General features: G+C 42.0%; 1 protein-coding gene across 2 annotated transcripts in view; it reads right to left on the bottom strand.

Annotated features, from left to right (window-relative positions):
- The window catches only part of CERK (ceramide kinase), a 97812-nt gene that overhangs the window by 39093 nt on the left and 36115 nt on the right, over positions 1-22604 (bottom strand). For both annotated transcript variants that reach the window (XM_075857225.1, XM_075857226.1), the window contains 4 exons: positions 19722-19835; positions 16766-16888; positions 15817-15942; positions 1044-1107 (listed from right to left, as the gene is read on the bottom strand). In XM_075857225.1, the coding sequence (XP_075713340.1) occupies positions 1044-1107; positions 15817-15942; positions 16766-16888; positions 19722-19835 (427 nt within the window). The remainder of the gene's footprint in view (positions 1-1043; positions 1108-15816; positions 15943-16765; positions 16889-19721; positions 19836-22604) is intronic.

The following is a 22604-nucleotide window of genomic DNA, read 5'->3' as shown; positions in this document are numbered from 1 at the left end:
TGGAATGTAGTTAACAGCAGTGGTTTTTTATTTAGAGAAAATCTTTTTTCAGCAAGTTATGACCTTTTTTACATTTATGCAAATTAGTTTCTTAATGCCCAAGTGGGCGTTTTTTAACTTTTAACCAATTGGGCGTATTACAAAGAAGTGTATGACGCTGACCAATCCGCATCATACACTTCTCTCCATTACACCAAAGCTTGTTTCACTGAACAGCGTGATCTCGCGAGACCACGCTGTGACGTCACTTCCGCCCACAGGTCCTTCATCCCTGCGTCTGAAGACTGAACATAGATCGTCTCCAGGCGTATGAGAGGTTACAGTCGTCGGATCTGCAGCAGCAGCGGAGGCGACAGCATCACACAGTGCAGGTAAGCATATAGAACTCCCTAGAGATGAAGGACCTGTGGGCGGAAGTGACGTCACACGAGATCACGCTGTTCAGTGAAACAAGCTTCGGTGTCATGGAGAGAAGTGTATGATGCTGATTGGTCAGCATCATACACTTCTTTGTAATACGCCCACTTGGTTAAAAGTTAAAAAACGCCCACTTGGGCATTAAGAAACTAATTTGCATAAATGTAATAAAGGTCATAACTTGCTGAAAAAAGATTGTTTCTCAAAATAAAAAACACAGCTGTTAACTACATTCCAGTGCCGATAAAATGACGTAGGAGATAGGGCATTTTTAATCTGGTGACAGAGCCTCTTTAATCCTGGCCGTAAGGTCTGTTAACATGCAGTGAATGCCAAAATTAGAAAGAAGCCCTGGGTAAAACGTTCCAGATGCAAGAGTTAAGCAACAAAATAGTTCATTGTAGCTAAAGACCAATCCTTATACACCGCATGCCTTTTTCCTCTATCAGTAGAAGCCCACACCAATGACAATAGTTTAGAAAGAGAAAAAAAAAAAAGGTCTACAGGCGCCCGATTATCCCTTTTCTTTGTACAAATTCACATTTCTAAAAAGTTATGTTAAAGGATTATAGCGCACGAAAATGTGCAGCGCAATCATTTTAAAAGGGGAAAAAAAAAAAACTTACCCATCATACTTCTCTAAGTTGACTTCGTACAGGTTGTCTCTAGCGTGATTTGCATATTCTGTCACTGTTAAAAGTTGAGAACAAATGAAAAGTCTAGTATCAAATTACATTTATCAGGTGACACTGAAAAATAATGCAATTCATAGAGGAACTTTCAGAACTATATAAACCTTGGCACTAACTCAAAGGGAATATTTTTGAACCACACTATCAGAGACATATCAAAAGTTTGGATTGGTGGGGATCCGAGTGCTGAGACCCCCAATGTTGATGATACGAAGGGGCAGAAGTGCTCAGCTGAGCGCTTTGTTCCTTTGTCTGTGACCAGCGCTCATGAGGCTGAAGACGACTTCCATAGAACGTCTACGTGAGCCGTCTTCAGCTTGACAAGGAGCGCCCATCTCAGCCAAAGGAGCAAAGCGCTCAGCTGAGCACTTCTGCCCCGTCGTATCATCAACATTGGGGGTCTCAGCCACCGGATCCCCACCAATCCAAACTTTTGATATGTCTCTATGACATATCAAAAGTTTGATAAAAGTGTAGTTACTCTTTAAATGCACAGATAGTATCCCTGGACTCACTATTTTTTTTCTTTAGTGCTGGCTGCTTAGCTACATTTTTAGCTCTACTTCATTACAGCACACCTAAGAATAATTGGTGAAATGTTTTAAGATTGTCGTTTCATATGCGAGTCTTAATATAAAGAGCGCTGGGGTAAAATGCATCTAATTTATTAAGAGGCAAACATCCCTTAAAAAATTAGGCGCATCTATGGCTGTCCGTGTGTCCGTAAAGGAAATCTACGCCAGTTATGAGTAGGTGTAGATCTCCTGCAATAATTTATGCCACCTTCTGACAAATTATAGTGAATTTGTTGAGCCACCTGTAAGTCTCACCCCTGTTTTAAAAAGAGGCGGGGAAGGTGTCAAAATGGGAAAAGTCACTACATTTTCATGCAAAAATATTTTTACGCCAGAGTGCTCCCCAATGACTGTTGCTTAGTCGTTTTGTCCAATGCGAGTGAGGTTATCTGAAATCTTGACCTTATGTCATCATTAGCTTGTCTGTGCCTACTGCTTTACACTGCAGCTTTGCTTGTTTAGATTTGCCGCTGTATATCAGTGCAAATAGACCAGGAAATCAGTGTATGAAGAGCAGATTTCTATTACAGCAAACACAGAATGGTTCTAAACTACAGGTAATTAAATCACCAGTGAAAAAAAACATAACTGGCACACACATACTGAGGCAAACGAAAAGCAACAAAGGAGTGCTATTAACACTAGCATCAGGAGCCCACGTTAGAGTTTCTGTCTGCTATACCTTTTTTTATTTTTTTATTTTCTACAGCAATTCTGCAGTGCTATTCTTTCTGTATAGGATAACAGAATCCGAAAGGACCTCATGTAAAGTAACCGGGATTCGTATGAAAACATACGTCACATCATGGCTTCCGTTATTGAATAAAAATTGATCAGCACGCCAGAATTCTCTGATTGGTGCATATTGAAATCCCATAAAACATATAGAGGAAGTCAATGGAACTCATGCGTGATTGATATTTGGCGATACGTTTAATTTTTTTTTCCAAAGAATGTAGATTTCGGTCTGCCCAGACCTCCAGTATCGCTATGATAAAAATAGAACAGCGCATAAGAGCCATAACCACAAATATTACCATAGAATAAAATCATCAGAAAAATATATTTTGCATAATTTATAGGACATTTGTGGTAATTGCTCTCACGTGCTTTTCTATTTACATCATAGCCATACTAGAGGTCAAGGTCCGGGAGGACCGAAATGTCCAGTCTTCGAAAAAAATAAATTGTCAAATATCCATTTTACATTCCCATGGTTTATTAGATTAGAAAATTAAACTTTAATTGCATCAAAAAAGTTTGAGTGTTGTTAAGTTCTTCTATATGGATTCCATTATAAACACAAAAGTGTTCAAATATCCTATGTAATTTAACAGATACCTTCATAGCCCTACTAAAGATGACCTTAATTAATTACTTCACACAGGATTACATAATGTAGGAGTTAATTCTCTTACTTAGTTCGAGGTTTGGGATACTCTTATAAAAATAAAGTAAAATATATCTATCACATCTAAATGGAGTAAATAAAACAAGTAGCATTATTTTGAAAGGTAACAATTTTTTTGTTATATTCTGTCAATTAATAATTTGCCTGAACTACCTGGTGCCAGCAAAAATGCACAGGAAACTGAAAAATCCCTTTAAATTAAAGAGGATTGAAAGAAAGCAGATGAAATATGGGAATACTGACAAAGCTGATAATTACTACAGTTCCAGATTTCTAAGATGTTGCTACAATTATAAAGATAAAAATAAAACAGCTATGTGCCATTTATCTGACACTGTATCATTAGTGGTGACAACTGCAGAATGCGCCTGAGCTGTGAATGGCATTCCGTCATCATGTTCCAATAGCAACATTACTAATGATTAGCAGTCGAGCAATAACCTTCCTCCAATGCAAGTACAATAGGAAATGATCTAGAATATTCCCTACAATAAAAGACAGCTGTGCTTCCACATTAATTAAAATAACCTTAAAGGGAATGTGTCATCAGAAAATGACCGATTGTTGAAATCAAGTTTTTATGTGAAACATATTTAAGAATTTTTATTTTATATATTATACGGTAAATATCTATGTTAAAGAATAAACCTGAAATCTTGCCGTTTTTGCATTGGCCTCTGAGCCTCACACTAGACTGACACTTCCTGTTCTGTAGAGATCACTTCTCAGCAATCATCTCATCATCACAGGCAGGATTACAATGACAGGTAACACCTCTATATAGATAACACAGGATCCACCATTGACAATATGGGATAGACACAGCTCTCCCCCCCCCCTTTCTACACAGGTCACAGAGCATGCCTAGAAAAGTCTCCCATAGAGGTCAGTCTGTACCCTCCTGTTCACAGGTTCCTATCGTCCATGTGGATGTTGTAAAGCATCTATGTAAATGCTGTTAACAGTTCAGGTAAGATGGCTGCCCCAATAATCATTTACAGAAAAATCTACAACCCAAAAATAAAAAAAACGGATTAGAAAAAAAATATATAAATTCACTACCTGGTTTTAATTAGTTAAAATAATAATAAATATTTTTAAGGGTGATAGATTCCCTTTAACTCAATAAAACAAATACACACACCTCCCCATCAAATAAATGGAAATAAAAAAAAAGGAGAAAAAAAAAAGTACAATACAATATTGAGAATTAAGTATTCCACAATCAAAACATTATTGGTGTGTGTAATGGTAAAGTTGAAACATGTTTACTCCTAGTGGGATATTTGTTCAGGGTCCTTTTTATTTTAATAAGGCAACAGCTGATGTAGTAAAAATATGACATGCGTCACATAAATCAATATTTGAGAAGAAAGAGTATTCAGGAAAAAACAAAAGACCAACACCCATTCTATCCATTAGAGAGTCGCGGCAAGATTTGCTTTAGAGACGGAAAAAATAAATCGAACTGACACAGCTTTAGAAGTGATTTACACATTTGTAAGCAAATTTTTTTTTATTAAATGAATGTATTTTGTGTTTATCAACTTTTAAATTTACTTAAAAAGTAAAAACCATTTTTTTTTATTTAAGACAGCTTTTATGTATCAGCTATATTTTGAATCAATATCGTTCTGCCTTTGTGTAGCTGAATGGAGGACTTGGCTGAGAGAGATTCTTGCGTGTCTCTAACACACGGGATTCAGAGGTAATCGAAAACATCCAAGTTATAAACTTAGATGTGATGGTTATTAGGTGGATTCTGTGTGTCAGACATTCAGGACTCATTCTCAGTTCAGAGGCATAGAACGACACAGCTTCTATAGACACACACATATGATACATAGAAGCTGTATCTTAAATAATAAAAACAATTTTTTATAAAAGTAGATTAAAAAAAAGTAGATTTAATTAAAAAAAAAATTAGCTTAAAAAAAAGGTGTATATAGCCTTTAAACTACAGTTGGGGCACACTTTTAGAAATTGCATGCAGTCTGGGGCAGATCTGATCCCATTCCTCTTCTCTACAGAGCCCTCAGTGAGGAGAGGTGCCGGTTACTAGAATTTGCTTAAGGCTGTGGCATTGGAAGATGACCATGCCAAACAAATTGCAAAAACGAATGAATTATGTTCACAAGATTTTTCCAGAACTCGTTAAATAGTACCATGTATTTAACATGTCTCCTGACATCCCCCTAAAGCAAAAGGGTGAGTATTCCAGGGCAACTTTAGCAATATGGGAGGGAGTCCGGTACCATCTCGTGAGGACCTTGATATTAGTTTTAAGCATAAGAGTACTCAATAAATGTCTAGTGCCGGCAAATTTGTGTCCAATTGGAGTTGGTTAGTACTGTACATAAATCGGTTTCCCACATTCGTACGTAATGCAGCTGACGGCCAAATTGAGAGTGGGAGAGACAAGTATACAAAAGAGAAATAGTGCCCGGGGTGTGCGGGTTCTGACGAAAACGTAGTTCAAAAGAAGTGCCAGAGGAGCAGGACTAGATCATATCAAGGAAGAAATAAAGTGTTTAATCTGCAGGTAGTGGAAAAGAACTCTACTAGGGAGGGAATAGTTTTCTTGTGATACAGAAAAGGATTTGTAATCCTCACAGCTTACATACACCCCGATATACTCCGCCCAGCTTACATATACCCCGATGTACTCCGCCCAGCTTACATTTACCCTGATGTAGTCCGCACAGCTTACTTATACCCTGATGTAGTCCGCACAGCTTACTTATACCCTGATACACTCCACCCAGCTAACATATACCCCGATGTACTCCGCCCAGCTTACATATACCCCGATGTACTCCGCCCAGCTTACATATACCCTAATGTACTCCACCCAGCTTACATATACCCTGATGTACTCCACCCAGCTTACATATACCCTGATGTACTCCGCACAGCTTACTTATACCCTGATACACTCCACCCAGCTAACATATACCCTGATGTACTCCGCCCAGCTTACATTTACCCTGATGTAGTCCGCACAGCTTACTTATACCCTGATGTAGTCCGCACAGCTTACTTATACCCTGATACACTCCACCCAGCTAACATATACCCTGATGTACTCCGCACAGCTTACATATACCCTGATGTACTCCGCCCAGCTTACATATACCCTGATGTACTCCGCACAGCTTACTTATACCCTGATACGCTCCACCCAGCTAACATATACCCTGATACACTCCACCCAGCTAACATATACCCTGATGTACTCCGCCCAGCTTACATTTACCCTGATGTAGTCCGCACAGCTTACTTATACCCTGATACACTCCACCCAGCTAACATATACCCTGATGTAGTCCGCATAGCTTACTTATACCCGGATACACTACACCCAGCTAACATATACCCTGATGTACTCCGCACAGCTTACATATACCCTGATGTACTCCGCCCAGCTTACATATACCCTGATGTACTCCGCACAGCTTACTTATACCCTGATACGCTCCACCCAGCTAACATATACCCTGATGTACTCCGCCCAGCTTACATTTACCCTGATGTAGTCCGCACAGCTTACTTATACCCTGATACACTCCACCCAGCTAACATATACCCTGATGTAGTCCGCATAGCTTACTTATACCCTGATACACTACACCCAGCTAACATATACCCTGATGTACTCCGCACAGCTTACATATACCCTGATGTACTCCGCCCAGCTTACATTTACCCTGATGTAGTCCGCACAGCTTACTTATACCCTGATACACTCCACCCAGCTAACATATATCCCGATGTACTCCGCCCAGCTTACATATACCCCGATGTACTCCGCCCAGCTTACATATACCCCGATGTACTCCGCCCAGCTTACATATACCCCGATGTACTCCGCCCAGCTTACATATACCCCGATGTACTCCGCCCAGCTTACATATACCCCGATGTACTCCGCCCAGCTTACATATACCCCGATGTACTCCGCCCAGCTTACATATACCCCGATGTACTCCGCCCAGCTTACATATACCCCGATGTACTCCGCCCAGCTTACATATACCCCGATGTACTCCGCCCAGCTTACATATCCCCTGATGTACTCCGCCCAGCTTACATATCCCCTGATGTACTCCACCCAGCTTACACATACCCTGATGTACTCCGCCCAGCTTACACATACCCTGACGTACTCTGCCCAGCTTACATATACCCTGACGTACTGTGCCCAGCTTACATATACCCTGATGTACTCTGCCCAGCTTACATATGCCCCCACCTTTAAACTGAAACACCAGACTTCCGGTTCCGGCGCTGGGGATGCAGGACGCGAGTGACTGAGCTCCCGCTCCCGTCCAGCCTGTAAGCTCGCAATAGTCGCTACGGCGACGATAATCAGCGGGGAAGTCACCAGCCCTGCACACGGCAACATCATCGGTGGTGCCTGTATGGACAGGTACCTCCTCAGAAGCGCGCAGAAGCCAGCCATGGAGGAATCAGCCGCGGCCGTGGTAAAGGGAGGTAAGATGGCGGCGCTTCCCGCCACTGCGACCCTGCTATACACACAGGAAGATGAGCTGCAGCACCATCAGTCCCAGCTTTCAAGCCCGGCAGAGCATGTACTGTCCGCTCTTCCAGTAGCCATTGACTATGTAACCCTGGCCCGTGAAGTAGCCAAACAGATAGCGCCAGACCTGCAAAAGGCGCTGGAAAAAACGGTGCAAGATTCTCTAAACCGCGTGCATGCGGAGCTGGCACAAGTCACTATCAGAGCTGATGAGTTAGAACAGCGTATGACGCTGCTGGAGGATGAAAATGAACGCCTGCAATCCAAACTCAGAGGGGTGCTGTCTGTTACTACGCAGTTGGGGGACAAGGTGGAGGATCTGGAAAATCGCTCCAGGAGGAGCAACCTGCGGCTGGTGGGGCTGAAAGAAGCGGTGATATCTGCTGATTTGCAACGAGTGTGTGAGAGGACATTGCCGGAAGCCTTAGGTCTCCCCCGTCTATGCCGGGTGGAGAGGGCGCATAGAGTGGGGCCGGACCCCAGAAACCTCCCAGCAACAGCTGACCACAATTCACATCGTCCCAGACAAGTGATCTTCAAACTGTTGGATTACAATCACAAGGTGGCACTCATGAAAGCTTTCCGCAGCAGATTGCGTCCTTTGGAAATAATGGGCATGAAAGTGCTACTATTTGAGGATTTCTCGGCGGAGGTTGCAAAACGAAGGCGGGCTTTCAGCAAGATCTGCACCGCGCTGTTCCAAGCGAGAATACGCTTTAGCCTGCAGTACCCAGCCATCCTGCGGGTGTTTCAAGAGAACGGGCGGAATAAGGTTTTCACCACTCCACAGGAAGCGGAGGACGCACTTGCGGAGCTTTGTGGGAACAGATCACAGCAAGAGGAGCGTCACAGTCCAGTACATAGTCCGCAGCGCAAGTCGAGAGAAGCCAAAATGGAACCGGCTAAATATGGAGCGAACCTGGGCAGAAGCCTTAATGCCCACACCTGGAAGATCCCGGGGGGGGGGGGTCGAGCCGGAAATAGAGGGGACTCTCCGAAGCCGCAGAGGCGAACACGGGACCGCACCCGATCCACGTCTCCTGATTGGCGGACGAAGTCCTTTTTGGCGCATTTTATTTAAGCTGTTGTGATGATGATTTTGTGGACGCTGTAGACCAATTGCAGATTCCGACCAGCTACAGATAAGTTTACAGACAATCTGAAAGTTATTGAGGGGGATATTTTGCGGTCTTATACAGCACTATGTACCGGTCAATAGTTGACCTATTGTTACAATGTTATCAAGGTTGAAGTATATGCATTCTGATATTTCCCTGCATTTTCACTGCAAGATATTTGTGAGGGAGTTAGATCAGGATCTGAGATTGTCCCTGGTGGGCGGGATTGACCGGGAGTGATACAATGCCTCCCCCACGCAAGGGATTAGTGTTATCTGTTACAATGGCAGACTGAGGGAAATTGTGGTAGGAGATAGGGGACACGGAGGTAGGGAAACCTTGAAGCGAAGCAAGGTTCATAGGGAAATGTGAGGATGCAATCCTAACGGACTCTAGGCTGTTAAAGTAATGATAAGGGAATGTACATAAGGGTGCGCAGGCGACAAAGAGGTACTGAGGGGGCAAGGGCAGGTGTTACTTCCTCATGGAAGGAGCCATATAGGCAGGCTGGGGGGAGGGGGAGGGAGGGGCGCGTTCTGGCATAACAGAAAAAAGTGAAGTCACATACACCAGTGGGTATTAAGGGACTGCTAACCCTTGCCGCAGGTGATTTTATGATTTTGTTAGGTAAGGGATGGTTGGCCTTGTTGGTTCTGGCTTACAAGCCAGGGTTTGGTTATGATGTTAATGTTAATGTTTGTACATGGCTCTTGGGAAAAGACGGATCTGACTCCCTGGACTCCACACGACTTTTAGGCACTTTAGCTCATCTTAAACACGGTCCAATAACATGAAAATAGTTTCTTGGAACGTTAAAGGGCTGAGATCCCCACAGAAACGGACCAAACTTTTAAGGTACATGAAACGATTGCATCCTGATGTGGCCCTATTGCAGGAAACTCACCTTACCGAGCCGGAGTTTAAGTATTTGCAAAAGTTCTGGGTGGGTCAGGTTTTTGGCTCGTCGGCAAGGGAGGGTAAGGCGGGAGTTATAATTCTGGTACATAAAAACTTTGCGTTTACACTGGTGTCCCAGGAGCGGGATGACGAGGGCCGTTGGATCCATGTAGTGATAGAGCATGAAGGGGAAACCATCAGTATTTATAATGTGTATGGCCCAAATACGGTTAACACTGGTTTTTTTGGTCACTTGGAAACCCAACTCCAGCAGGATCGCACTAGGTTTTTGATTTTAGGGGGAGACCTTAACTCTGTAAGGTCTTCAAAGGAGGATAGGAGCGCAGGGACTAGTTCGCAGAGAAGCAGAGATAGGATCTTGCCCGACTTTTTAAGACACACGGCCCTAATAGATGCGTGGAGGAGTTTACATCCAGATGCGCGGGAATATACACATTTCTCTCATGTTCATCAGTCATGGTCGCGTATTGATTATTTGTTAGTTAGTGACGCAATGGCGCGACGTTTACGTGAAGCGGCAATTGAAGATCTAGTTATTTCGGACCATGCTCCGGTTACCATTACATTGGCTGACACAGTAGCTAGAGGAACGGATTTTATCTGGAGGTTTCCCGCTTTTCTGGCAAAGGGTGAGGGCTTTACACAGAAGCTTAAGGGGTGGTGGATGGAATTTGATGGGGATAATGTAGCGCATCGCTCGGAACCGTCATTGTATTGGCGTACAGCCAGCCAAGGCGGTAATAAGAGGGAAAATCATGCAGTATATGTCTAATCTTAAACGTAAGACGACCGAAGGATACAAGGCAGTGAGCGACAGATTGCGGCGTGCGTACACAGCATTCCTATATTCGCCATCAATGCTATTGGGGGAGGAATGGAAGGAAGCCAAGCGACAGTTTGATCAATGGTTAGACAAAAGAGAGAGTATTTACCGGTCCCAATTTGATGCGGATTTAATGCGTTTCGGCAATAAGGCGGGCAAATTATTAGCGCGGTTAGCAAAGGGGAGGTATGCACCGGCACATATTTCAACACTTAAAGAATCAAACGGAACTCCTACCTCGGACCCAAAAAAAATCAATACCATATTAAGTAAATATTACCAAGCCCTTTACTCAGAAACACCCATAGATCTCCAAAAAGGGAGGGAATTTTTGGAGAAGGTGAAGTTGCCAGGGCTCACCCAGGAGCAGAATGGTCATTTGAGCGCGGAGATTACACTAGAGGAAGTTTGGAGCGCCATTAAAACATTATCTAACGGAAAGGCCCCGGGTCCGGATGGATTCACAGGGGAGTTTTTCAAATCTCTGAGAGAAGAAATCAGCCCTACCTTGGTGGCATATTATAATACTTTACTAGGAACGGGAGCTTTACCAGCAGAGGCCAAGGTAGCGCATATAAAGGTGTTACCCAAGAAGGGGAAGAATCCTCTTGACCCGGGGTCGTACCGCCCCATCTCGCTGATAGATCAAGATCAGAAATTGCTCACAAAAATTTTGGCCAATCGACTGGCTATGTATCTACCCATACTGGTGGGAAAATCTCAGGTAGGCTTTGTAAAGGGCAGGGCTGCAGTGACAAATTTACGCAAGGTATTGACGGTGCTAGAAACAGTCAGGCACGATCCCCAGCCAGGTACCAGGCCGGCACTTTTAGCGCTAGACGCAGAGAAAGCCTTTGATAACATACAATGGGAATGGCTGGGGATGGTGCTAGACAAAATGAACATTCAGGGAGATTTCCGGGTCTTCCTGAAGGGAGTCTACAATAGCCCGCAAGCACGTGTTCACTCCTCGGGGTTCCTATCAGATCACTTCCAATTACATAAAGGAACACGACAGGGTTGCCCTTTGTCGCCCCTGCTATTCAATCTAGCACTGGAACCTATGGCCAGATTCTTGGAGGAATCGGATATGTTCAGAGGCATTCAAGTGGGATCTTGTGAAGTGAAATTAGCCCTGTTCGCTGATGATGTCATACTTTTTATGTCAAACCCTCAGGAGCATTTAGGGAAGGTTTTTCAATTTTTGCAGGAATTTGGGCAATGCTCGGGATACAAAGTCAATATAGCTAAGAGCGAACTGCTGGAGTTGGGCAGGCCATTGCCAAAGACCTTTTGGCAATCCTTGGGTTGCGGGATATCACCGGTGGAACACTGCATTACCTATCTGGGTATCAAAATAGGGAGGGTACCAGACACTCTGTATGGCTTAAATTATCCCCCGTTAATTAAAAAAATACAAGCGGAACTCACTAGATGGGGCCAATTGCCGTTGTCCCTCTTGGGAAGATGTCATCTGATCAAGATGGTTAGTTTTCCTAGATTGCTATACCCCTTTCAAACGCTACCTCTCTTATTGAAGCATGTGGATGTCTCGAAATTGACGGCTTCATTCACTAAATTTATATGGGCAGGAAAAAGGCCGCGTATAGCACTCACCAAGTTCATAATGGGTAAACAAGAAGGGGGTGTGAACTTTCCGAATGTCAGGGGTTATAACGTGGTCTGTCTTTTGCGTCATGTAGTAGATTGGCTTCATGAAACAAGCAATTATTCCAATTTAGATCTGGAAGGGGAGTATGCTTCACCTTGGAACCTGAAAGCTTTGTTACATTGTAGAATCGCTTCTCTTCCGTGCCGTCTCAAAACCTCCATTGTATTGAGAGATACAGTTCTAGCTTGGAAAGTGGTACGTAAGCAGTTTGGGTTACCCCACCTGGTATCGAAGTATATGCCGTTGAGCGGTCATCCGGAGTTTTTACCGGGAATGGACAAGGGGGAAGGAATTGCCTCATGGGGGAGGGTAGGCATTGGTAGCGCAGGGGATCTTATGCATACAGAGGAAAAGAGGTGGTTAACTGGGGAGGAAATCACAGCTAAACTCAGACCCATAGTAGATAGAGTCAATTTTTTGCAAGTACTTCAGGTACGAACATTTTGTACCTCCAGGCTCAGGGATTTGAGTAAGGAAGCTACTACGCACACTCTGGATGAGGTCATGGGTCCAACAACTGGGCGGGCGACCATTTCAGGAATGTATAGAGCATTGAGAGAGAGTTTTGTTCGTCCGCAATTAAGGATTAGTTTTAAAAGCTGGGAACGGTGGACTCAGGATCCAGATATAGGAGAGACCATACTGGGGGGTTGGGAGACGGTACGGAAGAGTGTGATAAATGAGAGCTGGAGGGAAACCTATTTCAAGTTGATGCATGCAGCTATATATGGCTTTAATATCTTGCCCTCACAATCTTTCCCTGATCGCATTACAAGTTGTCCCAAGTGCAATACACCACTGACGAATTTGTGGCATGGAGTGTGGGGGTGTGTACATACGAAACGATTTTGGGAGATGGTACAGAAATATATTAAGGACCATTGGAAAACGAATCTCCCAATGACGCCTCAAGCGCTACTATTCCATCAGGCGCGGCCGCCAGAGGAAGAGGGTGCTCGAGGAGTAAGATCACCTCCCGTGTTGGTGCACACGATTTTACTGGTAGCTTTGAGATGCCTCCTGAGTCACTGGTTAGAGGCAGACACGCCGGGGTTAGAATTGATTGTGTCACGGCTGAAACAGTTATTGGTTCTTGAGAGGGTGGAGGTGGAAAGGCGGAAGGAAACGGGAACCAAGAAGCTATTTGATAAGTGGCAAGTATTTATAGAAACGCAATGTACAACAGCCGAAATAGTGGAAATTGTTAGGCCTTTCCAGTACACAAAGTGGTACTGCACGCAGCTCTTGGCAGGCGTTTTAGGGAGGATGCAACTGTGAACCAGCTGGGGGAGAAAGGATGAGTGGAAACTCATTGATGATCTAGGTGGTGTTGGAGTTGGGGGAGTCATGTTTGTTTGGTCCATCTGAAGATCGACAATTATGCCATGTTTCTATGTTGGTGTGTTTATATGTTATGTTGAATTTAATTTAAAAGTGAATCCCATGACAGTTGCGTGCTGCGCATTCATGATGTAACTCTTACGTGAAATGTTTGTAAGAAAATGTGAAAACTGACAATAAAAAGGATATTTAAAAAAAAAAAAAAAAACTGAAACACCAGTAAAGCACTAAACAAAACAAAACTACTACCAAGCAAAATCTGTGCTACAAAAGCCAAATGGCGCTCCATCTGGGCCTGGCAGTGTGCCCAAACAGCAGTTTATGATCACATATGGGGTATTACTGTACTCTGGGGAACCCGCTTAACAATTTATGGGGTGTGTGCCTAAAGTGGCACGATCTGAGCACAACACATTGGGCACTGAAATAGTATATCTACTGTGTACTAATTTCTGCAAAACCTTTGGGGTCAAAATTCTCACTACACTTCTAGATTAATTCCTTTAGGGGTGTAGTTTCCTAAATGGGGTCACTTCTCAGGGGTTTTCACTGTACTGGTACCTCAGCGCAATGCAACATCGTGCCAAAAAACAATTTTGTAAAATCTCCACTCCAAAAACTAAATTGTGCTTTTTCCGTTTAGATCCTTGTGCCCAAATAGCAGTTTACAACCACATATGGGGAGAATTTGTGTAACAAATTTTGGGGGTGTCTTTTCTCCTGTATTCCATGTGGAAATGAAAAATTATTAGCTAAATCTACATGTTATTGGAAAAAAATATTTCTTCATTTTCACGGCCCAATTCTAATAAAATCTATAAAACACCTGAGGGATCAAAATTCTCACTACACCTCTAATTAAATTCTTTGAGGGGTATAGTCTCCAAAATTATATCACACCTGGGGAATTTCTACTGTACTGGTACTTCAGGGTCTCTGCAAATGTGACATGGCCCCCAGAAACCAATTCAGCAAAATCTGCGCTGCAAACTCCAAATGGCACTTCTTCCCTTCTGAGCCGTGGGTCCAAACAGCAGTTTATTGCCACATATGGGGTATTGCCGTAATCAGGAGAAATTGCATTACAAATTTTGAGTTGCTTTTTCTCCTTTATTCCTTATAAAAATGTGAAAGTTCTATGTTCACAGACTAATGTCAATAAAAATCAGCAAAACACCTGTGGGTAAAAATGCGAAAAATTACTTGGGGGGTGTAGTTTCCAAAGTGGGGTCACTTTTGAGGGGTTTCCACTGTTTTGGCCCCACAAGACCTCTTTTTACCTGACATGGTGCCTAAAACATATTCTAAAAAAAAAGGCTCCAAAATCCACTAGGTGCTCCTTTGCTTCTGGGGCCTGTGTTTCAGTCCATTAGCACACTAGGGCCACACGTGGGATATTTCTAAAAACTGCAAAATCTGGGCAATAAATATTGAGATGCGTTTCTCAGGTAAAACCTTCTGTTTTACAGAAAGAAATGTATTACAAATGAATTTTGGCAAAAAATGAATGAAATTTGTAGATTTCACCTCTACTTTGCTTCAACTCCTGTGAAACGCCTAAAGGGTTAAAAGACTTTCTGAATGCTGTTTTGAATTCTTTGCAGGGTGCAGTTTTCAAAATGTGGTGTTTTATGGGGGTTTATAATATATTGGGCCCTCAAAGCCACTTCAGAACTGAACTCGTTCCTGAAAATATAGCCTTTTCAAATTTCCTTGAAAGTGAGAAATTGCTGCTAAAGTTCTAAGCCTTGTAACGTCCTAGAAAAATAAAAGAATATTTAAAAAACAAATGCAAACAAAGTAGACATATGGGAAATGTTAACTAGTAACTATTTTGTATGGTATTACTATCTGTTTTACAAGCAGATACATTTAAAAATAGAATAATCATAATTTCTTCAAATGTTCTCTAAATTTGTGTTTTTCACAAATAAGCAATGAAATTATCGACCAAATTTTTCCACTAACATAAAGTACAATAGGTCACGAGAAAACAAATCTCCAAATCACTTGGATAGGTAAAAGCATTCCAAAGTTATTACCACATAAGATGACACGTTAGATTTGAAAAAAATGGGTCTGGTCCTGAAGGCCAAAATGAGCTTGGTCCTGATGGGGTTACATAATGGTGAATGCAAAATATAAGGCTATAAATAACATTTTTGGATGTTGAAGCCCTCTCTCTTCTCCCACTACAGCAGAAGGAAAGACTATGCTTTGTTAGTGAATAGTTTTGAATTACATAGTATTCTCCAATGCAAGAGGGAAGTATATCACAGATGGACATTAGAAGACATTTTTATTCTTACCTATGACTTCTGTAGATATGGTGGCAAGGCTGAACAAAGGAGCTACTTTCTTCTCATATATTTGTTTTCCTTTCTTCTTTCCACCATATGGGTTTATATAGACAAGTAAATGCTTTGGTCTCCAAGCTATTGAGAAGAAAATACAAACATTCTTTTTAGGACTGACAGCAAAGGGAGAACCGGCCATCAAAACATGTCTTAGATATAATAAAGAGGTGTTATGTCCATGTTATTTTTCCATCATTAGATTATGTTATATAATATCTGAAAAATCTTGTCTCCCTTTTACTCTATTCACATTTTTAGCCTCTTTGAGCATTCAAAATCCTCAACTGAGATGTCAACGGAGAGTAATAAAGAAGCAATAGATCTTTCAGGAAGGGAGACAGAATGTTTTACCGATGTTAATCAGCAAAACAGGAAAATGCTCTGAGGTAGAACTACCCTTGTTTTCAATGACTATCTTTCAGAATAACGGAGAATTCTATAAAGTATTCTTCAGAACCTACTGTCGTTACACAGTCATTGCATATTTTGTTCCAAAAAACTTCTCCCACATCTATTAAGCCTGGCACTTTTATAAATATCTACCCAAATGTGTCTTGAATTTCTACAAAGAGCACTGTCAATAATATCTCTGGAAATTGAAGTCGATGGCTCCCTGCTGAAGATGTTGAAAAGCAGCATTGACTTGCTTGCACAAATATATTCCGTGTCAGATTTGACGGTCTTTAAAAAATTATAGCCTACGGTTTCCAAGAATCTGGAGGTGTTATTTCTTTCTAAATTAGCAATTTAAGTTCTTCATGTGAAAGATGTGAAGGTCAAAGTAAATGATCAGCATGGCCATGTTCAGCATTTTGTATCATAAGATGCTAACTTTCTCGGGTAGAATCTCCACCTAAACTGCTAATATGGCGTAAGGAAAAATAACAAACAAACGACTTACTCTGTTGTTGAAGTAGATCATTAAGTGCTTGTAACCAGTGGCAACACAGAAATTCATCGCCGCACCAGAACGTCACTGCTTTGCACCGCCAGCGATGCTTCTTCATTCTCTGCACGTAGTGCACTAGAGGAAGGTTAAATGCACATCTAAATAAACTGAAATACCAGAGTACTGTACAGTAACCGAAAATAATCTATGTTGCTTACGTAAGGCACCCTGCATATCACGTTTGAGAGATTGCAGCCCAACGGAGAGGGGGAAACATTCCCGAAGGGGATATTAGGGAAAGTTTTACAACTGTGACTGTCAAGCAGCAGTTGATTTTGAAGATGTCACACAAAAGTCTTGGTCTAGCCCCAGACAATGAAAGATTCAGTTAATGTCATTTCCAAAGTACTTGGCGTATACACAGGTTAATAGTAAGCTAGGCAGCAGCTTGCCAAAATGCGTCTAAAAAAAGGCAAATAAAATTTTTCGGATGACGAAGAAAAAAAAACAACTATTAAAACGTAATGTTGCATTTCTAGCAATCCCTTGCAAGGTTCAAAACAATTTGGAGGTATAATTTTGGGCTCCACATTGTCAAAAGGATATAAGAAAACTTAGCGTTCAAAAGCGGGCAACTAGAGTAAATTAATAAAATAGTTTCTCTTAGGCCCCATGCACACAAACGTGGTTTTGCGGCCGCAATTCCCCGAAAAATCCACGGGAGAATTGCGGCCCCATTCATTCCTATGGGGCCATGCACACAACGTGGTTTTCACGGTCCGTGCATGGCCCCCGGAGTCCGGACTGCAGAAAGAACGGGCAAGCCTTATTACGGCCGTGTTCTGCGGTCCGGGCTTATTGAAATTAATGGCTGCGGCCATGTGCACAGCCCGTGATTTGCGGGCGGCTCGCAGCGGTCACTCCGTGGCCAGCCGACCCGGAAATCACGGCCGTGCACATGGCTACGGTCGTGTGCATGAGGCCTTACAGCAAAAGGCTTAAAAAAAATTGGGCTTGTTCAGCTTGAAAATAAGATTCCTTAGGAGGTGATTTTATTAAAGGGTTATTTCCTTTACAGAAAGTGATGGCATAGGACTGCCGTGACCCATACTGATGCTGAGATTAAAAGATGCAACATCACCACTTTAGTTTCTCCCTGCACAGCGGCGCTGCTGGCCACGAGTTGCGCAGGAGAGACACAGCACAGTTGCATTAACTTGAATAAAGAAGTGCAGCAATTTCTTGAAAAACGGTACTCCTGGCCAACTGAAAAACAGTAAAGGGGCTGCAGTGCTAAACCAGCGCTGCAGCCGGTTCACTCTCGGGTTTGGTAGGAATTCCGGCAGTAGTATGCCATCACATTCTGTGAAGGGAATAACACTTTATTACATAGTATACATATATAAAAGAATTGGCACACAAACTACACTGATCAGCCATGGAATATTAAAAGCAATGACAGGTGAAGAAAATAACATGTATTATCTTGTTACAATGTCACCTGTCAAGGGGTGGGATATATTAGGCAGCAAGTAAAGTCAGTTCTTGAAGTGATGTTGACTAGTGCCAAATTGTGATGGCTAGAGTCCGAGCATCTCCAAAACAGCAGGTCTTGTGGTGTATTCCCACCATGCAGTGGTTAATACCTACTAAAAGTGGTCCAAGAAAGGACAACTGATGAGCCAGCAATAGGATCATAGGCGCCCAAGGCTCATTGATGTGTGTGAGAAGCAAAGGTTAGACCGATCCCACAGAAGAGATACTAGTGCATCGCAGCTTTATACTTTTGGGGCTGCCTAGCCACAGTCCGGTCAGAGTGCCCACGTTGACCCCTGTCCACCGCCAAAAGAGCCTACAATGAGCACATAAGCATCAAAACTAGACCATGGAGCAATAGAAAAAGGAGGCCTGGTCTGATGAATCACGTTTTCTTTTACATGAGGTGGATGGCCAGTTGCATCACTTACCTGGGGAAGAGATGGCCCCAGTATGCACTATGAGAAGAAGGCAAGGAGGTGGAGGCAGTGTGATGCGCTGCGAAATGTTTTGCTGGGAAACCTTGGATCCTGGCATTCATGTGGATGTTACTTTGACATGTACTACCTAAGAAAACATTGTTTCAGACCAAGTACAGCCCTTTGTGGCAATGGTATTACCGAATGGCAGTGGCCTCTTTCAGCAGGAGTTTGCACCCTGCCACACTGAAAAACTGTTCAGGAATGGCTTAAGGAACACGACAAATAGTTTAAGGTGTTGGCTTGGCCTCCAAATGCTCCAGATCTCAATGTAATTGAGCATCTGTGGGATGTGCTGGAAAAACTAGTCTGATCCATGGAGAACCCACCTCACAACTTACAGGATGTCACTGATCTGCTGTTAACGTCGGTGACAGATACCACAAGTCACCTTCAGAGGTCTTGCGGAGTCCATGCCTCGGTGGGTCAAGGTCTTTTTTTGGGTCAGCATGGATGGGTACCTTCACGATATTTGACAGGTGGTTTTAATGTTATGGCTGATCAGTGTATTTAGCCCAACAAACTAGGGGACATCATTTAGAAAATACATTTCCCAACATTAATACAGGACAGGGCTCAAGCTTTGGAAGAGGTAGTAATAAGAAAAATAATAGGTTAAAGTCACCCATTGGAAATTAACCAAATTTATTTGTAGATTCATTTCCCCCCTGAGGCACAGTTGGCTACAATCTTCCAGGGAGTGTTCTGCCTTATTCTGGATGAAACAATGTTGAACTTGATACACACTTATCCTATTTTTAAACCTAAGTAACTACAGTATGTAATGTGTAAAGCCTCCCCAAGGTGAATGATCCATTTAGTCAGCCTGCTCCTATGCATACTGGCAACTGTTGGTCAATAAAAAATGAAAATGTAATCCTTACAAGTCTAGAACAGCGTAATGCCTTATCTAGTCTATTCATGTTTTTCTGATTCGGAGAACATATGTCTACCTGTAAATGCATGAGGTTTGCACATGTGTTTCCACTGCATGCCTTGATAGTATTTCTCATCAATCTCGGCTTCTCCAACTGATACAATCTCAGATACAGGGACAATATGACCACCTGAAAAATGGGAAAAGGGAAACAAACCTAGATATTATAAGTTATGACAATAACTAATACAAGCCTCATGTATGCCAAGTAGCCTAGCACAGCTTGAAGAGAAGAGGTATTCTGCTCTGCATGACAAGTTGTTTTGCTCAATGAAGATGTTTTGCATGCAATGTTCATAAAAGACAAAAGCAATACAGTAAAACTTGTTAGCAATAAAATAGCAAATTGATTTGACCTCTTGTACACTACTGCTGTTTATTTTCAATACAAGTTAGTCATAAATAGGTTTAAGTGCAGAACATTGTTAAAGGAGCTGTAAGAAATATATAAAGAATTATTCTATAGGAGTTCAACTTGTGTCTTAATGCAAGGTAACTGGCTGTAGACTGAGCTTTTTCCTACTCCTGTCAGCAATAGGAGACCAGAAACACTTAGGGTATGTGCACACGAGAACTGGTTTTTACGTCTGAAAAGACAGACTGTTTTCAGTAGAAAACAGCTGCCTCGTTTCAGACGTAAATGCTCCTCCTCGCATTATGCGAGGCGTCTTTGACGGCCGATCATTTGAGCTGTTCTTCATTGAATTCAATGAACGACGGCTCAAATTACGTTTCGAAGAAGTGTCCTGAACTTCTTTGACGAGGCAGTCATTTTACGCGTCGTCATCGTCTGACAGCTGTCAGACGACGACGACGCGTAAATGACAGGTTGTCTGCACAGTACGTCGGCAAACCCATTCAAATGAATGGGCAGATGTTTGCCGACGTATTGTAGCCCTATTTTCAGACGTAAAACGAGGCATAATACGCCTCGTTTACGTCTGAAAATAGGTTGTGTGAACGCAGCCTAAGCCCCATCCCTTAGTTCAGCCCAGTCCCCCAGCCCGCAAAAACGGAAGGGATAGAGAGGAAATGGACACCTGTATCCTCTGCAAGATTACTGTCTTTCAATCATCATGACTTCTTGTATGCGCCTGATACAAAAGACCGTCGTCAAGTTTTTCTTCTTTGGTTTATTTTTAGGTTAAGTGTTCTTTTGAACAAAATAATATATTTTTTAAAGAAGGTACCATAAACCACGTCAAAAATAAAAAGTCCCTGACATCTCAGCTCAAGGACCAAATTATGAATGGAAGAAAAATATAAATAGGACAGCACTTTTAGTGCTGGGTTAAATAAATATAGTGAATAAAAAGTAGAGTGCCTCTTTCTAAATCTACTGGGGTTTCATACATAATCCTGAATGTAACCAAGTAGTACTATTAATGAGGTTTTATAAATAGTTTAAGCAGATCAAAAAATAAAGTAACTGTTTTTTTGCTAGTTCAAGTATTCTAACTGTGGGTGAAAAAATTCTACCCGTTGCAAGAACAAGATCAAATAAGCATTTCTAATTAAATCATACAATGAAATTTAGTTTGTTAAGTAAATCAATGTTTAAAAGCATTGGGCAGAAGGAGTCCTAGGGCTTGTATTTACACAAAGAACAATTTCTGGGAAAAGAAGAAAAACCAAAGCTTGCAAATAAACATTTGCAGCACAAAACCTATTAGGTCTGAGAAGACTCACACGGTCTACTACAATACATATAAAAAAAATGACAAAGTATTTGTGAGGCAAAAGTCTGCTAGCTGCATACTGAATATTGTGACAAGACGCCCCAGGGAGCTTAGCTTAAAATAGTCCACTTTAGGGTCCTCTTACACGGCCCGATGTGGGCCGTGTAAACTAGCACGTTCAACGAGACAACTCATTGATCAGTGATCGTTTGCTCCTTTCACAACGAGCTATGTTTAGGGACGAGCGATTGTTACTCCGATCGCTCGTCCCCACACATTTTTATAATGTCGGCAGCACGTCTCCCCGTTTAGACAGGGTGATGTGCTGCTAATAAAGATAATATTTTCAGCTGCATAAACGATACATTCAGCCGATGAACGAGTGTTTGCCAGTGTAAAAGGGCCTTTAAGTTGGGTTCACACCGTACAAAACGTGTTGCTTTTTTAATATGCGTTTTTCTGGTTAAGTCACATGAACTCCCATTTAAATGCAAAGGAGTTTATCAACCAAAAAAGATAAACATTAAAAACGCACAGTGAAAACCCAGCCTAAATGTACTTAGAGCTACAATTAGTACCTATAGCTTAACCGTAAAGGAAAAAAAAAAACATGTCTGTTTACAAAGTCCTTATGAAGGTGCAGGTTTTTATTTAACACCATAGTAAGGTTGTCATCCACAAGAAACTTAAAAGGACACCAATGTCATAGAGAGTGGCATCAGGATAACAAGCCAGCCGATGACAGGTCTGGGCGTTGGGTCAGAGATGTCTGCAAGCCAATGTAATTATATATATATATATATATATGCATGCTTTGATTATAAGTATTCATTTTCCTCTTCCCCCTATTAAAAAATGGGACTTTATCCGTTATCCAATATTACCTCTCTTGCAACAAATAGCTCCCTAAGAATAGCAGTTCTATGTTATTTTTTGCCCCGTATATTGGAGTAACCAAGAATACCTATAATAGGGTCATGCTCAATTCTTAGCTTAAATATATTTTGCAAGTGAGTAATTATCGCAAACGTAACATCTCAGTTTCGGACATCTCCAAAGCAAGCGTATAAGGTTACTTTCATTAACAAGACACTTTGGACAGAACAGTGTTCAGTCAGTGCATTAAAAAGTACCTATCACCAGGATTACTTATTTATACAATTATTTGCTCTTCAAAAAAAATAAAAAATTATATTGCTCTTAATATAATTTTAAAAATG

This window comes from Rhinoderma darwinii, chromosome 3, assembly GCF_050947455.1.
Source record: "Rhinoderma darwinii isolate aRhiDar2 chromosome 3, aRhiDar2.hap1, whole genome shotgun sequence".
Classification (NCBI taxonomy): Eukaryota; Metazoa; Chordata; class Amphibia; order Anura; family Rhinodermatidae; genus Rhinoderma; species Rhinoderma darwinii.
This window is presented reverse-complemented; position numbering and strand designations above follow the sequence as displayed.